Genomic DNA, 19,305 nt, shown 5'->3' with positions numbered 1-19,305 from the left:
ATGGAGTGAATCAAATTGACTGAAGAATGGCAGCTGTGATGGTAGGCATCTAAGGAGGAGGCCAACAAGGGTCATCTACTGATCAATGGCTGAAGATGGTTGCAAACTCATATGCTGGATTCCACCATAATTAAGGGTGGAGATGTTCATGAAGCCTCCTCCTCCTTTTAGGTGCTTGAGTGTCCATCACCATTTGTGACTTGATGTGGCAAGACTTCAGAGCTTTGACCTGATCTTCAAGTGGTGGAGTCACTGAGCCTGTCTACATCATTCTGCTTTCACTGTTTAGCATGTATGTAGCCCTGTGTTGTAACTTCATAATTCATTGAATCAGAGTTGGTCATCTGGCTGGTTAGTGATGGGATATGCTGAGCAAGGAGGTTTCAGACTGTAGTGGTAGACAATTCAGTCCAGTTTTGTTCTTTTCTAGCAGTTTGAAAGAACTGAGTGGCTTGCTATGCAGTTAAAAGTCACCCATGTTGGCATGGGACTGGCGTCACACACAGGCCAGACTGGGTAAGGATGGTAGGTTTCCTTCTCTTAAGGATATTAGTAAAGCAGTCAGACTTTTACAACAGCTGCATGATCAATTTTACTGGTACCAGCCTTTTATTTTACAAATTGATTGTTTTTAAAATTGAATTCAAATCCTCAAGCTGCTATGGTGGGACTTGAACTCTTGCTCACTGTATTACCAGCTAGCAAAAAAACTTTTATTAGACAGCAAAGTTTAAAAAAATTAAGAACAAAATTAATATGTACAAACGCTTATTCAGGAAGACAAAGGCCCGATGAAAATTTCATTCAAAACATCTTTTCTCTTGCCAGTCTAATCTGCAGTGCTTTTCCCATTTCAAATTGCAGAATTCCCATTTTTCTTTAAACCTCTAAAATCCACTGATTACTTGATTTTTATCTTACCTTCCTGAGTATTGCCTGAGTTTGTCATAAACTGTTAAGGCAGCAGCCTCTTCATCTCCATCAGCACTCTCCTGGTCCATACTATTTTCCTCTGGAAGTAGTAAACCACTGGAGTCAAAATACTCATTTAAACATGCAAAAATGAAGTTTCGCTGGTATATCAAATATAATTTCAAAGGTAACAATTTAATTAAACTAGATTTATCTAGCTCCCAAAAAGTAGTAATATGACAGACTTTGGGTAATATATTATCATGCACCTGAGAATTGGTTAATGGACAGAAAACAGAGCAAGAATAAAAGGGTCATTTCAAATTGGTATGCTGTAACTTGTGGGATACCGCAAGGATCAGTGCTTGGGCCTCAGCTATTTACAATATATATCTGGCAACGGGGGTCCTGGCGGCAGGCTGGAAGGTGGGTGTGTGGGGAGAAAGAGACCCTGGCTCGGCCCTCCGTTAGACCCCTGCTGCTATTTCATGGTGGGGAGGCAATTAACTGCTGGCCATCTGGGACGCCATTACTTTAAGGGATGAGCTCCCGCCTCCAACAGCTGCCGGCCAATTGGAAGGCTGGCAGCTCAGCAGTACAGGTAGTGCCACTGGGAGCACTGGCCACTGCTGGCACTGCAGGAAGCCCTGCAGTATCGAGGATAAAGATGACCACGGGATCACTGGGGCCATTTAGCCAGGCCCTGGTGATGAGGTGGGGTTGGTGAGGGTGTATCTTCCCGGGGGGTGGTGGTCAACAACCGCTGGGGGCCCCTATAGAGACTCTGGATTGCCCTCAAAGGAGGGACCCACTCTCCGGACCCTACTAGGAGGCAGCTAGGTTTTACCTGGTGACATCTCCCAGCAGCAGCAGGTCTTTCGGCCTTCAATAAAATTGAGGTGGAGGTGGGAAGAGGCCCTTAAAGAGCCTCAATTGGCCTGGGACAGGAGGGCCGTTCTTGGCCTTGCCTGCCCCAGACTAAATTGGAATGCTTCGGGAAGGCGAAGGGCACTCCGCTCCCTGCCTTCTGATGCAATTTTATGGGCCTCTCCCCCCACCTCCATTCCTGTCCCTAGGGGGCCCAAAAAATTCAGCCCTTAGTTGAGGAGACTGAATGTAATGTGTCCAAGTATGCTGACAATACAAAGTCAGGTGGGAAAGTAAGCTGTGAGGAGGATGCAGACAGGTTAACAGTGTGGGCAAGAACATGACGGATGGAATACAATGTTGAGAAATAGGAAGCTATCCACTTTGGAAGGAAAAATTGAAAAGTTGAATTTTTTTTAAATGGAGAGAGAATGGGAAATGTTGATATTTAGCAGGACAAGGTGTCCTTGTACATGAATCACAGAAAGTTAACATGCAGGTACAAGAAGAAATTAGGAAAGCAAATAGTATGTCAGCATTTATTACAAAGGGATTAGAGTACAAAAGTGAGAAAGCTTTACTGCAATTGTATAGGGCCTTGGTGAGACCACACCCTGGAGTACTATGTATAGTTTTGGTCTGCTTACCTAAGGAAGGATATACTAGCCTTACAAGGAGTGCAAGGAAGGTTCACTAGTCTGATCCCTTGGATGAGGGGCTGTCCTATGAAGAGAGATTGAGTAGACTATATTCCCTGGAATTTAGAGAAGAATGAGAGGTGATCTCATTGAAACAGATAAAATTCTTAAGAGGTTTGATAGGGTAGATGCTGGAAGAAGGTTTCCCTGGTTGGAGAGTCCAGAACTAAGAGTCAAAGTCTCAGACTGGACTGAGATAGAGAAATTTCTTCACTTGAAGGGTTGTGGATTTTTGGAATCCTCAACTCCAGAGAGCTGTGCATGCTCAGTCATTGAACATATTCAAGACAGAGATCAATAGATTTTTGAATGAGGGAATTAAGAGATATCGGGATAGCGCGGGAAGGTGGAATTGAGGTGAAAGATCAGCCATGATCGTATTGAATGGGGAGCAGGCTTGAAGGGCTGAATGTCCTACCCTTGCTCCTATTTCTTGTTTCTTATGTAAATAGTACCTGTTACATTTAACCATCATACAGATTTTCCCAATGTTATTTGTTTTTTTAATAACCCAAATCAGTTTTCATTCTTTTTAAAGTTAGAATGCTTTACAAATTACCTGTTGAAGACGTAAGCAAAATCTGTACAATGTGTGCCATGGTAACCAGATGCAAGAGGTGAAGGTGACCAACAGCTAAGCTAACTCCTGTGAAATCATGACAATGCAGAGCTGGGAAAGAAAGCACGAGGCTCACCTGTAGGAAGAACAACAGGCCTGTCATATTGCACTGGCCAGTTACAAAAAATACTACGGAAACACTTCATTTGATAAGGAAAGATGGAAAAATGAGATAGAATTTTGAACAACAAAGTTTAACATAATATTTAACACAAAAATCTTCTAGAGGCAGTTGCCTGTACAATGGGAAGTCACCAAAGTATAAACATGACTCCAACATGATGGGACAAGAACAAGGGAACAAAGATTTAATGGACAGGCACTTGAGGGAAATAAACTTGCAGGGCTAAGGGGATAGAGCGGGAGAATGGGACTGACGGGATTGCTCGAAAGCTCGGTATAGATTCGATGGGCTTAATGGCCTCCTTCTGTGCCATAATGACTCCAGCACTCTTATATGGCTCTACCAAACCATTAAGAATCTAATGGCTTGAGCAGTGGATTATAATAACAAAACAACCAATTTAAGCACTTCAATGGAAACCTTTAAAGTCAATTACTTAAGTACACAATTGTCACACACGTTTGCTGCCAAAACTATGTTGCTCTCTCTCACTTCAAACGTTCTTCTGGTTAACATGGGCTAAATAGACAATACAAGCTGGATGACTAATTCAATTCAAGATCTATCAGAAAAATAAGGTTGTGAGGAAAAATGGGAAAAACAACAGGACGGTAAAACTTTTGAGATTATAGATTTTGTTAAGGGAATTGTACTTGTGGGAACATAAAAGATCTGTCACTAATAATTTAGGATATTACTTTACGTTTCAATATTAGTGAGAATCTATAAAACCCTTCATATTCTCCTGACTTCAGATTACAGAAAAACCTTGTTTTGTTTTCTGAAATGTTATGAACTAAAGTGATTGATGTTTTGTTATACAAAATTGAAATCTGATGCAGTTACAGTCAGTTTACAGTTTAACTTTTAAAGAAACTGTAAATTACCTTAGAAAATATGAAAAAGGGAATGGATAGTGCCACTTGTACACAATTTTACAGCAAACCCAAGAAGCTAACCCAAAATTGTTTACTTATCGAGCATTCTCTTACTGAACAAGTTGAACATCATCACAAAGGTGAGAGAACATTAAAAGAGCAAGATAGATTGATCACCTACTAATAAATGGAACATGTCAACATCAAGAATGGATGGAGGAATCTGAGTTTTATCATCATCAGGTATCAGAACTGAGCAAGGAAAAAAAAATAAACAGTTTTATCTGAGGCCAAATACTACACAACAAATGATTAAAATCACCATTTTAATCTATGTTAGTTTAATATCAAACCTGGCAACTTGACTTTTAAGAAGGACTTTTACAGTTATAATTAGAGTTGTATAAAATTACAATCAAGTACTCAAACTACACAACACACAAACCTGATAACAGTCGAGCATATTGTTTCTGAACCACAGACAGAGAACTCACAGTCCAGTGTGATGCGGCAAATCGGGTTAATGCCTTTAGACAGTCATCCTACAAGACACAATTATAGCTGCAGAAAACAACTGAAAATACGTCATATAAAGCAAGAATTTGCATTTACGTAGCTGCTGTCATGATCTCTGGACATGCAAAAGTACTTCGCAGCCAATAAATGACAGCAGTGGTGGTAGCGTTAGAATTACAACAGTAACATGCATAATTTCTGGAACAACTTTTGTATTGATTGCATTTTGCAATATTTTCCAACCGTTAACGATCTTAATTCTTTACACCAACAGAATTACAAATAGCAATTTTAAAAAGATCACAAACAAAGTAATTTAGTGGCTGAGACTAAGCTCTTTACACATTCTGTACAATAAAGTTTCTCCAGTAGTCAACAAATTAGTCTTCGCTGCTTTTAATGAACATTCTTCCTGAATATATTTCAATAACTGTTTTAATTTTCCACTGCAATCCTATTTTCAGATTTTGATTTATGTTTTTGCAACAGTCTTTTATAGTTATATGCAAAGTTAGTACATCTTAATCATTCCTACCTGCCTGCAGGGCAGATGACCAAACAGTGGCTTTTCTTCATCTGCCAGGAAACGCTCTGGAAAGGTAAATATAAAACAGTTCTAAAAGCATACTGCAGTCTTATTCAACATTGATAAATTTCAGGTGTCTATATAAAATGGTGCACCTTTTGGTCAAATAGAACACAATGATTGATAATTTTGGACAATAAATTCAACTAAGTTTTAATGCTACCACTCAGACAATAGTTTACGAAGCAAACACATCTGCTTTTTAAAAATTATTTTACTTAATTTTAATGTTAATATAGCATTTAAGTAAATATCCTGAAAGTACATACACAGCCCTGCATTCACTGTGACTCACCTATCGCTTGTATTGTGTATGCACAGCTCCCCCGGCACATGATAGGCACCCGTGGGTCCTGCTCATTGGGATGAACCTTGAGACCCACTTTGTAAGTTGCTGTAGCCAAGGTTGTAAGCATCTCCTTAATGCTATCCGAGTAAGGATTCCTGAAAAAAGAAATAAAGCACCACTGCAAAAAACATTTAAGCTACAAAAATCTGTCTCAACCAACCAACAGCATAACAGACAACATAAAGTAAGGAAATGGTTCTTTGGAACAATTGGCAGGCCTTCATACCTGGCCAAGTGAACTTAAATGAGCAAGGAGCTTAATAATTCATGTTGCACCAAATGGGTGAATTCAACAGAGCTGCTGTATCCACCATACAGTGGATATGTTTGCTCGGAAATCAACTGTCCAGTGTCATCATTATGTCTGAGATACACTAAGAGGTATCTGTGGCTGGAAAGGACGCCAATACACACATGATCGAATAATGTTTGCCAAGGGCAAAAAGACTGCGATTAATTTTAAAGTTTTAATTTCCCAAACAGAATACTGCATTTGAAATCATTAATGATGTTTTTTTAATATTCCATTTCACAACCAACAGTGAAGCCAAAGAAAAATAAAGCTACGCTGAAACATTTTAGAACTGTTTAATGATCAAAATACATACTTTGGTTTTACATCAGGTCGAAATCCTTCAGGGATTTCCATTCCTTCGAGATTAGCATTAGAGAGGTTATCTGGAAAAAAAAACAGAATATGGATAAACTGTGACTAAGACTGTAGATATTTAAAATGTTCAAAAAGGCCTAATTTTAAACATAAAAGTATTTATGAATGAATGCATGTATAGAAAATCACTAGTACTATTGGTACAAAATTCAACTTAAATAAAAATTTAGAGTACAATTGAAAGAATTAAGAAAAGCACTTTTACAATAACCCTTTTCTTAATTTTAAGACATGCTTTCTGTAAAACATGTGTTTAGACTTATTTCTCAAGTTAAGCAGGATCACTTAAGCACTTGCACTGATGGGCAGATTAGCTTTTTTTTTTTTAGAGACACAGCACTGAAACAGGTCCTTCGGCCCGAGTCTGTGCCGACCATCAACCACCCATTTATACTAATCCCATATTCCTACCACATCCCCACCTGTCCCTATATATTTCCCTACCACCTACCTATACTAGGGGCAATTTATAATAGCCAATTAACCTATGAACCTGCAAGTCTTTGGCATGTGGGAGGAAACCGGAGCACCCGGAGGAAACCCACGCAGACACAGGGAGAACTTGCAAACTCCACACAGGCAGTACCCAGAATTGAACCCGGGTCGCTGGAGCTGTGAGGCTGCGGTGCTAACCACTGCGCCGCCCTTTTAGATATTTGCCAATCATTTAATGATTTGAGATTTGGAGTCTACTGTTTACCATGAAAAAGGGCAAACACTTCATGTCAAGGGGACAGAAGACTTGTACTAACTGGCTTGCCTCACTGATGTCTGATCATGGACCATCAATGGTGGTCATGGAAATGTTTTGGCCAGCCCTCGAAGTGGATACAAGATGGCATAAAGCTGTCTACAAAATGTCAAATTACAAAACTAAAATGTTAGCATACAATAGTATTTCAATTCGAACTCCTGTCAATCTATTTCATTTAGTAAATTTATAAACTAGTCACTTGCTCATACAATGGAGCACATTTGAAACTCTAAAAATTCAAATCAAGGAAGAGCTCCAAACTAAAATTAAACGGGCAAAACTTCTATTTTCTTTATAGAAAAAGCTAATTCTAGCACAGCCCCAACATATAAAAAAAACTGCAATGTCATTACAGAAGTCATTGAAGTTAGAACTGATCAAATTAAACATCAACAGTTTAATTTTTGCCTGATCTGTTGACTGTTTCCAGAATTTTCTGTTTTTAGCAAGTTTACGGCACACAAAGAGGCCACTTGGCCCATCCTGTCTGTGCCTGGCAAAAAACATTCCACCCATTCTAAACCCACCTTCCAGTAATAGAATAATAGAAAGTTTACAGAAGAGTTTAATATTTGTAGGGGAGGATTTGTATAACGTAACTGGACAGAATAGAAGAGAAATTGAACGTGTATACTAATATTCAAGTTTTGAAAATGACAATTGGAATTTTACAAATTATATACAAAACAGCAGTATATTAGTTAGCCTGAGTTCTAAGTAGCGAGTTCTGATGATAGGTCATTGACTTGAAACGTTAACTCTGCTTCTCTCTCCACAGATGCTGCCTGACCTGCTGAGTATTTCCAGCACTTGGTTTTTATTTCAGATTTCTAGCATCCACAGTATTTTGCTTTTGTGTTACATGAGTTAGTCTGCTGTTTAGAACACACACAATTCACTTCCACAGTGCTGAATGACAGCAGCTAATGCAAGAGCAATGAAGTTTTTCAGGTCTTTTAACAAGATTCTCCTGACATCACACTTAACTTCAAGTTGTTTCAGAGCACAGCATTTTAATAAACACTGCTCAAATTAAGGCAGTTTAATGTTTGGGTGAGAGTTAAACTAGTATGTTTCTCCAATGAAAGAATATCAGTGGTTGGGAAACTATTGGAAAAATTTCTGAGGGACAGGATTAATCTCCACTTGGAGAGGCAGACATTAATCAGGGATAGTCAGCATGGCTTTGTCAGGGGGAGATCGTGTCTAACTAACTTGATTGAATTTTTCGAGGCGGTGACTAGATGTGTAGACGAGGGTAAAGCAGTTGAAGTAGTCTACATGGACTTGAGTAAGGTCCCGCATAGGAGATTGGTTAAGAAGGTAAGAGCCCATGGGATCTAGGGCAATTTGGCAAACTGGATCCAAAATTGGCTTCGTGGCAGGAGGCAGAAGGTAATGGTTGAGGGTTGTTTTTGCAAGTGGAAGCCAGTGGTGTACCACAGGGATCGGTGCTGGGTCCCTTGCTGTTTGTAGTGTACATTAATGATTTAGATGTGAATACAGGAGGTATGATCAGTAAGTTTGCAGATGACACGAAAATTGGTGGAAAGCCTTAGATTACAGGACGATATAGATGGGCTGGTACAATGTGCAGAGCTGTGGCATACGGAATTTAATCCTGAGAAGTGAGAGGTGATGCCTTTTGGGAGGACTAACAAGGCAAGGGAATATACAATGGATGGTAGGACCCTAGGAAGTACAGAGGGTCAGAGGTACCTTGGTGCACTTGTCCATAGATCACTGAAAGCAGCAGCACAGGCAGATAAGGTGGTTAGGAAGGCATATGGGATACTTGCCTTTATTAGCTGAGGCACAGAATATTAGAGCAGGGAGGTTATGATAGAGCTGTATAAAACACTAGTTAGGCCACAGTTGGAGTACTGTGTACAGTTCTGGGCATCACACTATAGGAAGGATGTGATTGCAATGGAGAAGGTGCAGAGGAGATTCACCAGAATGTTGCCAGGGCTGGAGCATTTCGGCTATGAAGAGGGACTGACAAGGCTAGGATCATTTTCCTTAGAGCAGAGAAAGCTGAGGGGAGATATGATTGAAATAGACAAAACTATGAGGGGCACTGACAGGTTAGATAGGAAAAACATTTTGCCTTAGCAGAGGGGTCAATAACCAGGGGGCATAGATTTAAGGTAAGGGGCAGGAGGTTTAGAGGGGATTTGAGGAAAATTTATTTCACCCAGAGGTTGGCTGGAATCTGGAACGCAGTGCCTGAAGAGGTGGTAGAAGCAGGAACCCTCACAACATTTAAAGAGAATTTAGATGAGCACTTGAAACGCCATAGCATACAAGGCTACAGGCCAAGTGCGGGAAAATGGGATTTGAATAGTTAGGTGCTTGATGGCCGGCACAGACACAATGGCTGAAAGGCATGTTTCTGTGCTGTATAACTCTATGAGACTAATTGTAGTTTAGTCTGAATGGCAGCCTATCAAAGAATTCAGGGTATATGGTGAGCATCCAATACTATTGAGTATAACCCAGCATTAAAAAGATAAATTGTTAGTCCTGAGGCATGCTATATCACGTTCACTACACACAATAGCTTATAATTATATAGCACCTTTAAAGTAATAAATCATCCCAAGGTGTGTCACAGGAGCATTATAAAACATGACGCTGAGCCACATAAGCAGATATTAGGTCAGAAAACCAAAAGCTTGGTCAAACAGATATATTTTAGGGAGTGTCTTAAAGGAGGAAAGCAAGGTAGAGAGACAGAAAGTTGTAAGGAGGGTATTGCAGAGCTTAGGGCCTAGGCAACTGAAGGCACGAGCAGCAATGGTAGAGTGAACAAAATCGGGGATGCTTAAGAGCCAGAATTAGAGGAACGTAGATATCTCAGAGGGTTATGAGGCTGGAGGAGATTAGAGAGTTAGGGAGGGGCAAGGCCATGGAGTGATTTGAAAACAAGGATGAGAATTTTAAAATCAAGATGTTGCTAGACAGGGAGCCAATGTAGTTAAGTGAGCACAGGGGTGATAGGCGACAGGACTTGGTGTGAGTTAAGACATGGGCAGCAGTGTTTTGGATGACCTCTAGTTTATGGAGAGTAAAATTAAGTTATGGTTCGTAATGAAAACAGTCTTTTGAGATGAGCATGCGGAAGGAGTTAAGGAGACATTTTGAAGAAGTTTACTTATACTCTACTTCTCCAATAACAATTTCATCTTGAAAGGTCTATAGAAAATTTGTATGGATTATCAACCTTTTTACCAATAAATATTCAACAATTTTGACTGTCCAATACAGTATCACAGACCCAGAGTTTTAAATTACCTTCACTATGAAAGATTTTCCTAATAATCATAGTAATACAGCATTCTGAAATAAGGCATTTTTCTTTTACTTCTATTGTCATTATATTGGATGCATAACAAATGACAGCTAACAAAAATTAAGTACAGAACTGATTTTTTTTTCTAGTACTTACCAGGTACAGTTTGCCTTTCCTGGATTTTCTTCAGGACATTCAACTGTTGCAACGTACATTTTAGCCAACGGGATAGAACAGGAATGCCTGTACAGTTCCTTGAATTATCACTTGAAAAGAAAAATACAGGTTTAATGAAAATGGTACACAAGCCTTGCTTGTGTTTCCTCAAACAAAAGCCACTGATGTTCTGCTCCAGTAATGTTTTTCTACTGACGCAAATATAAAATTCAACCAGTGCATTTTGTAAAAAAAAACTCCCATACATCAACAATCTCTTTTTTAAAAAAAAAAACAAGATTCAGTTTAGAAATCTCAACCCTCAGGATATCTCTTATAAGTTGGAGAAGGCACCATTTTACGCTTTACTTGCAGAAGTTCTCTATAAACGATCTCAGTATCAATTACAGAAATTACTGGCCTTGTAAATTTTTTTATTATTTTAGTTTATAACCATGCGCCTGTTTATTCATGTGGACAGAGTTGCTCATTACTCTGCCACTAACACTCTCTTTGGACTAATGCCTTGCCTTTCACCACAAGCATTAACACGCTCTTGGCCTTTGTCCCAGGACAGCTTTGTTATTTAATCTCTCCTGTAGAGGTATGCAAAGGAAACCCGACGCGAGCCTGAATTCCAGACCCGGAAGACCAACCTGAACCCGACACGTCGTCAGGACCCGTCGGGGTCAGGTCGCAGGCCTTTACATCAGTACATGGGTATAGGCCTGCTACCCGACCCGATCCCGATGGCATGCGTCAGGTTCCGGTCGGGTCAGGCTTCCAGGTCCAGCATTCAGACTTGGGTCGGGTTTCCTTTGCACACCTCTACTTTCCTGCCCTCCGCCCCATCACACACCTTCCCTTTTGTTCTCTTGCCCACCAAACCACACCTCCCTTCACTTGCTTAAAACCCAATTCTGGTCTAACTTTTGCCGGTTCTGATGGAAGGTCACAGACCTGAAACATGAACTCTGCTCTCTCTCCACAGATGCTGCCTGACCTGCTGAGTAATTCCAGCACTTGGTTTTTATTTCCGATTTCCAACACCTGCAGTATTTTGCTTTTATATTATTGAAGATTTAGAAGTGATGGAGAAAATGGGGATTGGAAGGTGTGGGAAAGCAAGGAGTGGTAGACTGAGGTTATTTTGCTCTAAGGGGATGGCTGCTGTGTAAACAAGGTAAGGATGCAGAACTTAAATGAAAGAAATTGGAAGAATTCTGTCTAGAGTCACAAGCAAGTATTTTCTTGATTGGATCCTGGAAGATAATGGTTGCCTTATCCATTGCAATTGGATACAACCAAATCTGCTCCGTGAACAATGGCTGTTATTGATTCTGCATATTCAGAACAAAAATATGCAGCTGCCTCTCCCTTTCTACCTGCATCTTGTTTCTGCGGTTACAAATAAAGCATCAAACTGTACTACAAACAAATTCTAAGACCCATGCTCGTTTATTTCAAAATTATTTGAAAAAAATGAACACTTCCTTACCCGCTGTAGCTAAATATAATTTTTTTTACGTACAAATATTGTTTTGAATTATAAACTAAAAATTATTGATGTAACTATCCCTCTTTATGCATACATGTAACTCAAATGCTCTTTTCAAAAATGAATTTGCAGTTATTTAGCGTCTTTAACATAGACGTGGTCAAAGAAACGGGTTTTTAGTAGGTTCTTTCTCTGATTCTTTATACTTGAGATTTATAGTGCGACAAAGTGTGATGGAGAATAAATGCACACAATGTATTGATTTTAGATTAGATTAGATTAGAGATACAGCACTGAAACAGGCCCTTCGGCCCACCGAGTCTGTGCCGACCATCAACCACCCATTTATACTAATCCTACACTAATCCCATATTCCTACCAAACATCCCCACCTGTTTTTATATTTCCCTACCACCTACCTATACTAGTGACAATTTATAATGGCCAATTTACCTATCAACCTGCAAGTCTTTTGGCTTGTGGGAGGAAACCGGAGCACCCGGAGAAAACCCACGAAAACACAGGGAGAACTTGCAAACTCACTCTGAGAAGGATAAGTAAAATCTCAACTTGTAGATGATGTCAAAAGTAGGAGGAAAAGCAAATAATGAGGAACAATGCAACAAAATTCATAAGAAATGTGGTTTATTTAGGTGGCAGGATCATGAGAGAGCAGATAACATTTAACATAAGCGCAATTAGTTTGTAACCAAGTCACTACAATATGTGAATGAAGCAAGGTGGATAAATGCATCAAGCCAGCAGCATGATTTAAGCTGCAGTTTTAAAAAAACAAATAAACTACAGAATTTCATTTGCAGAGGGAACAGTGATGAAAAATGAAATGAACTGTAGGAATTATGAAATAAAAGTCAACTGTTCAACTGAACTACAAAAAATGGACACATTTGTGCTAGAGACAAAATGAAGTACAGTTCAGGTGACCCCTCCTGTATGGTCAATAAACATGACTGTCTGTTGAAGATGAAACTCATTAACCACATTTGAAATAGCTTTGGGATAAAAGCATGGAATGGACTGTTTTCCATTTCAATGTGAACAACTCCTATCTGTCGGACTGGAGCTAACAAAGACTTATACAGACTGACTGACTCCACTGCCAAGACTAAGACAATAACACCACTTTAGTAGAATGGACTACATTCAGACATCGTCATATAACAATGGTTTCCATATCCTGGAACACTATGAATCACCCAGGGGAGACAGCCCTTAGTCACCTCACCAAAACCCCAACCTGACAAGTTTCTACCTTAAAAGGTATCTCTCTGGGGAGAGAGAGGGAGAACAGTCAGAGAAGGCCTTTTCCAGCCAGAACTGCTAGGGGGTTCCAGCTCAGCAGGAGCCCTGCTGATAACATTTTTTAACTACTACAGCAGAGAAATTGCAAGGTGAACTTGGAACTCCCCATCTGCGAAAGTGAATCAGAATTTCCACCAATGACTTTGGATTGAGGCTTAACCACAAGAAGCCTGCAACACTTCATCCTTTTCAAGACAAAGAACATTCAGGCCTGCACCACAGGAAGATTTCCTCCCGAAAAGTTTCTAAATTAAAAAAAAAATTGAACTTTGTTACAATTGGACTCCAATTTATGAATGAGTGCAGATTGGCATAGTGGGTGAAGGAGGGAGTTGGGTGCAGGAGGGAGCTGGGTGAAGGAGGGAGCTGGGTGAAGGAGGGAGCTGGGTGAAGGAGGGAGCTGGGTGAAGGAGGGAGCTGGGTGAAGGAGGGAGCTGGGTGAAGGAGGGAGCTGGGTGAAGGAGGGAGCTGGGTGAAGGAGGGAGCTGGGTGAAGGAGGGAGCTGGGTGAAGGAGGGAGCTGGGTGAAGGAGGGAGCTGGGTGAAGGAGGGAGCTGGGTGAAGGAGGGAGTTGGGTGAAGGAGGGAGTTGGGTGAAGGAGGGAGTTGGGTGAAGGAGGGAGTTGGGTGAAGGAGGGAGTTGGGTGAAGGAGGGAGTTGGGTGAAGGAGGGAGTTGGGTGAAGGAGGGAAGGAGGTGCTCCTTTCTTTTTCTACCTTTTTAACGCTCCAGTATTTGGTTCTTAGTTCAGTACAGGGGAAGCAATTTATTAGTGATGAACTGGTAAGTATTCTACTTGAAAAAAGTTTGTCAAGTTAAGACACAGCAGGGCAGCTCAGCCAAGTAGAATGTGCATCATGTGGCACGTGGGAAGTCGCACCATGCGTATAAGACAGACATGTCTGCAGGAAGTGTCACCAGCAGCAGAAACTTGAGCTCCGGGTTTCAGAACTCGAGCGGCAACTGCAGCCACGGTGGTGCATCCAAGAAGCAGAGAACTACATTGATAACATGTTTAGGGAGGTGGTCACACTGCAGGTTAGGAGCACGCAGGCAGAGGGGTAAATAGGTGACCACCAGGCAGTCTAAGAGAAACAGGCAGGTAGTACAAGAATCCCCTGAAACAATCTCACTTGCTAACCGGTTTTCCATTTTGGATGCTGGTGAGGATGACGGTTCCTCAGAGGAGTGCAGAACCACAGGTGGATCATTTGCACAGGAGTGGAGAAAGAGTAGAAGTGTAATAGTGGTTGTGATTCATCAGTTAGGGGAACAGATAGGTGTTTCTGCGGCCGGAGACGTGACTCCAGAATGGTATTTTGTCACCCTGGTGCCAGGGTCAAGGATCTCAGAGAGTGGCTGCAGGACGTTCTGGGGGAGAGTCAACAGCCAGAAGTCGTGGTTCACATTGGTACCAACATAGGTAGGAAGAGGGATGAGGTCCTGAAAGCAGATTTTAGGGAGCTAGGAAAGAGACCAATAGCCTATTGTCTTAGATAAGACAGCAAACTAACCTGTTCAGTGGGCTCCTGGGTGAAGGAAGCAAAGGAATAACAGTGTTGCTCAAACATTCGCACAACGGACAAAGAAATTCTCCATTCTCCACATCATAGCTTGTGTGCAACCTTAACCTCTGCTGTCTGCGCTGTTCTTTTGCTTGAACTGCATCAAAGTAGCTGGAAGGTAAGAACAATATTTAATCTGACAATTCTTCATATAAACACAAAGTCGATGTAACAAACTGCATACAGTAGCAGTTTGTTACAATTAGGTGGTCTCTTGAATTTGAACTCTGAACGTAAATATTTTGCTTAATGCTCGTGTGAAAAATAAATAACTACTTTCAGTGCTGAAAGTTCCACAGGTCCACAATTTCAAGAGAATATCAGGATGTCAGATGGAGCTGTAGAAGATTAGCAAACTGTACTTACTTTTGTACCTGAAAGCCTACATAGCATATACAAGGGCAGAAACCTAACACTACAGCAGGATGCTACTAAATATACCCATACATACTACCTTAGTCTCTGAACATTTAAACACTATTACTGATTAGGAGCAACACAGTGTTCCTAACTAGTGGTAATATGGTTTATAATAGCTCAAGAACTGAGTGTAAGCCTAAGTTAGAAGGCAAAGCAAATCTTATTGTGCTGTGGTGCACAATTATACGGCATCAGCAGGTTATATGCAGTATGTTTAAACAATATTTTTATAGTTAGAATAGATTAATTACCTTGCTGCCCAAGTATAATCCTTATAAAGAAGCAACAATAAACAAGGGCCAATAAAGACTTCAGTCTGGCGGCTGACTGCTCATTTCTCATAATTTGCTCCCATATCATTTACAGAAAAATAACTGTAGAACAGACAAGATTAGCAACTTATGCATTGGTAAAGGGATCTATATTTGTTATCAAGACTAACCTCTGCCAACAGTGGGCGTGCATGATGTGTCCACAGCTACCTATATGAGTGCCACAGGCCAAATCTGGCGGCATGAACAATGGGTCATAGTTTTCTGATGAGAATAAAAAACACACATTGAATAAAAAAAAAATGTAAGCATTTATTCAACTCAAAGTGGAGCAAGAATATTTTCCAGTACACGCAATTTCTAATCATTGCTGCCCAGCTCCACCTAAAAAGAGTCAAGAGGCTATATTATGCCACTTACCATAGTATAATATAGTACTAAAATATACATTTGCAGATCAGTATGAATGGTGGTTTGGTATCATATATATATATTATATATAAATAAAATATATATATTTATGAGCCAATACTGTTATAACAATGCTAATATGTCAATTTTTCCAGCCTTGCAAAGAAAAATATAAAACAAAATTACTGAGGTCCCACTTCATAGCAATTGTATCACGTAATTTAGTTAATTTAAGAACTTTTTTTGTTACAATGAAAGCTAGCAGCGTTAGAAACACCAATATGAAAATTCACCTGGATCCTGAATGGTTCTTGTTCTGTTTTTGGACAAGACTGTTGACCTCTGAACAAAGGATGCCAAGACCATTGCTTTGTTGTTCATCCTAATCTCCTGTTCCTCCTGGCACAAAATGCATGTAACAACTTGCTTCTTCTCAAAAGCTCTTGTTTGTCTGGGACCTAAAGCAATTAATGCTGCATCAGGAACTATAGGGCTAGAGATAAAACAGGAAAAAATTAGCAACATATAAAAACACATTTTATAGGATACTCAGATTGATGAATAGTAGTCACTGAGGTGAAGCAATTGTACTACATTACAACAGTACACTTCAAAAAGTACTCAATTGGCTGTAAAGTGCTTTGAGACATCCTGAGGTCATGAAAGGCACGATATAAATGCAACTCTTTTTTTATGTATAGCTTGAAAATTAGATACATCCGTCTGAAACTTAAGAAAAAATCTTTATCCCTTGTTCTAGCATATGGAATATATCATCAGGCAAATTGCTTGAGATTGATCTTCACTTTAATATAAAAGCAAAATGCTGCGGATGCTGGAAATCTGAAATAAAAACAGAAACTTCTGGAAGTAGTCAGTAGGTCTGGCAGCATCTGTGGAGAAAGAAGCAGAGTTAACGTTTCAGGTCAGTGACCCTTCTCCAGAACTGGCACATATTAGAAATGTGAAAGGTTATAAGCAAGTAAAGCAGAGGTGGGGCAAGAGACAACAAAGGAGAAGGTGTAGATAGGACAAGGTCACAGAATAGCTGACCAGAAGGTCGTGGAGCAAAGGCAAACAATATGTTAATGGTGTGTTGAAAGACAAAGCATTAGTACAGATAGGGTGTTAACGGACTGAAAATTGAACAGTCGCAAGTACAAACATGAAAAAAACAGTGGGTAAGCAAACTGAACAAACTATGAAATAAAATAAAATAAAAACAAAAAAACTATTAAAAAAGAAAAAAAATAACTAAAAATAAAAGTAAAATGGGGGGCCAGTTATGCTCTGAAATTATTGAACTCAATGTTCAGTCCGGCCCTGTAGTGTGCCTAATCGGTAAATGCGATGCTGCTCCTCGAGCCTGGGTTGATGTTCACTGGAACACTGTAGCAATCCTAGGACAGAGATGTGAGCATGAGAGCAGGGGGGAGTGTTGAAATGGATATGCTAGTCATTTATGAGTGAGAAATTATAGCAAATTGTTTCATGACCTTGTTCTTTTCCTTTTCATAAGCAGTAGCCTGCAGAATCACCATTTTCGTCAACACATATCCGTGGCTTTCAACACCATCTCTCGTCAAGTTGATGGGTACATCAGATACGTATGTGCCCAGTGAGTGATTTTGTTGCAGGTTGAATTTAGGGTATACCAAACATCATAAATAAGAAAGAGGCACGCAAGGGACTTAATTTAATCTTGTGCCTGATATCCAATGAATAAGAATTCAACCCAACCTGCTCAATTATGACGACTCACATTCTACAGATGGAACGTACATGATCCCAGCAGCACCTGAAACATTGTTTTTCAAATATTATTTGGTCATTGACTGCATCCTTATCTGCAACCCATTCAACCCACTTTTAGTTAGATATCTAGTTACAACCAGGCAGTCCCACTCAGCTAGACAACAGAGATGATGCTGGAGGAGGATGGTGTGCTCAACTGTGTCAAAAGCTGAAGACAGGTCAAGAATAATGAGAAGGAATAGTTTACCACAGTCACAGTCACATAGGATGTCATGTGTGACTTTGATCAGGGTAATTTTAGTGCAAAGTCAGTGCCGGAAACGTCATTGGAGGGGTTCAAATGTGGAGTTGCAGGAAAGAGGAGCACGGATTTGGGAGGCGACATGGTCAAGCAGTTTGGAGAGAAAGGGAGGTCACAATTGGGCTCGGAATTTGCAAAGGCAGAAGGACAAGGGTGGATTATAATTTGGAGGTGGTGATGATGGCAGATTTGAAGGGAAGGGGGAACAGTACCTGAAGGGGTGAACCACTAACAATTATCAGGTAACATGGTGGCCAGGAAGGTTAGGTGATTAGCAGTTTAGTGTGAAAAGGATCAAGGGAGCAGGAGATGGATCTCATGGGCAAGATGAGCTCGGAGAGGAGAGGAGTCAAGATAGGAGACAAACTAGACAAAAATGAGTTAGGGCAGGGAAACCTTAGGGGAAGTTTGTCTAGGGAAAGGAAGGGAAGCAGCAGAGGCAGCTGAACAGATGGTCTCAATTTTAGTGAATTAGAAGTCCATGAGGTTCTCACACTTGCTGTTGGAGGTGAGAATGGAGGAGACAAGGGAAAGGGGCTTAAGACGACAGTTTGTCATGGAAAAGAGAAGTTGGGCCTAATCTTTGCATTCCAGGATGACCCTGGAATAGTGAGCAGTTTGGGCAAGAGGAGTAGGACCCGATAGTGCTTTACACCAGATCTGGTGATGCACTTGTCAATAAATTGTCCTCCGTAAGCCATTAAATCGGCGTCCATTGGATGTAACGGAACAGAGATGAGGACTGCACCAGGGAGAGCAATGGTTTTAATGGAAATTAGGGCAAAAGTGGAGGTGAAGGAGCGAATGAGTTGCAGAAATGTCACTGTTACTTAGAGAGAAAAGGGTTTCTTAGTGCACTGACATCAGAAGAAAAGGAACTATGGAACCATGTTTCACTGGATGAATAATATTTTTCGTTGAGGTAAATTGACTTGGCTCATGAACGTCATCAGGTGTTATTTTCCTCAGTATAACAGCACATTACAGTTGCATGCAAAAATTAGGTAAAGTAAGAATGACTATATTTCAGAATGACTCACTTTTTTTCTCCAACTATTCTTGGTTTTAAGATACACCGTTCCCTGGTCGAGGATAAGAGGCAACTGACTCACAGATCTGTGTCAATGGCACTCTGAAAATGCCACATGGAGATGCACAAGAGTACCCCAAAGTGACAACATTTTATTTTCCTTACCACTTTCTTGTCTCATAATTTGCCTCGTGAAACATTTGAGATTTGGAGCTCTCATTTAGCATGCTGACACTAAGTCATCAAAGAGAATGTGACAGAATATAGGCAAAAATACAGTTTTCCTTTTGACGTTACGAAGACTTATAT

General features: G+C 40.4%; 1 protein-coding gene across 2 annotated transcripts in view; it reads right to left on the bottom strand.

The window, feature by feature from the left end:
• ubr2 (ubiquitin protein ligase E3 component n-recognin 2) overlaps positions 1-19,305 on the bottom strand; it is a 177,306-nt gene that overhangs the window by 17,519 nt on the left and 140,482 nt on the right. For both annotated transcript variants that reach the window (XM_068045124.1, XM_068045123.1), the window contains exons 30-40: positions 16,204-16,403; positions 15,670-15,763; positions 14,757-14,918; positions 10,425-10,534; positions 6,158-6,227; positions 5,496-5,644; positions 5,150-5,205; positions 4,544-4,640; positions 4,280-4,350; positions 3,037-3,172; positions 922-1,012 (exon numbers count right to left, since the gene is read on the bottom strand). In XM_068045124.1, coding sequence (XP_067901225.1) covers positions 922-1,012; positions 3,037-3,172; positions 4,280-4,350; positions 4,544-4,640; positions 5,150-5,205; positions 5,496-5,644; positions 6,158-6,227; positions 10,425-10,534; positions 14,757-14,918; positions 15,670-15,763; positions 16,204-16,403 — 1,236 coding nt within the window. The remainder of the gene's footprint in view (positions 1-921; positions 1,013-3,036; positions 3,173-4,279; positions 4,351-4,543; positions 4,641-5,149; positions 5,206-5,495; positions 5,645-6,157; positions 6,228-10,424; positions 10,535-14,756; positions 14,919-15,669; positions 15,764-16,203; positions 16,404-19,305) is intronic.

The sequence above is a fragment of the Heterodontus francisci genome, chromosome 13 (genome assembly GCF_036365525.1).
Source record: "Heterodontus francisci isolate sHetFra1 chromosome 13, sHetFra1.hap1, whole genome shotgun sequence".
Classification (NCBI taxonomy): Eukaryota; Metazoa; Chordata; class Chondrichthyes; order Heterodontiformes; family Heterodontidae; genus Heterodontus; species Heterodontus francisci.
The sequence above is the reverse complement of the archived record's forward strand: the minus strand, read 5'-3'. Positions and strand labels throughout refer to the sequence as shown.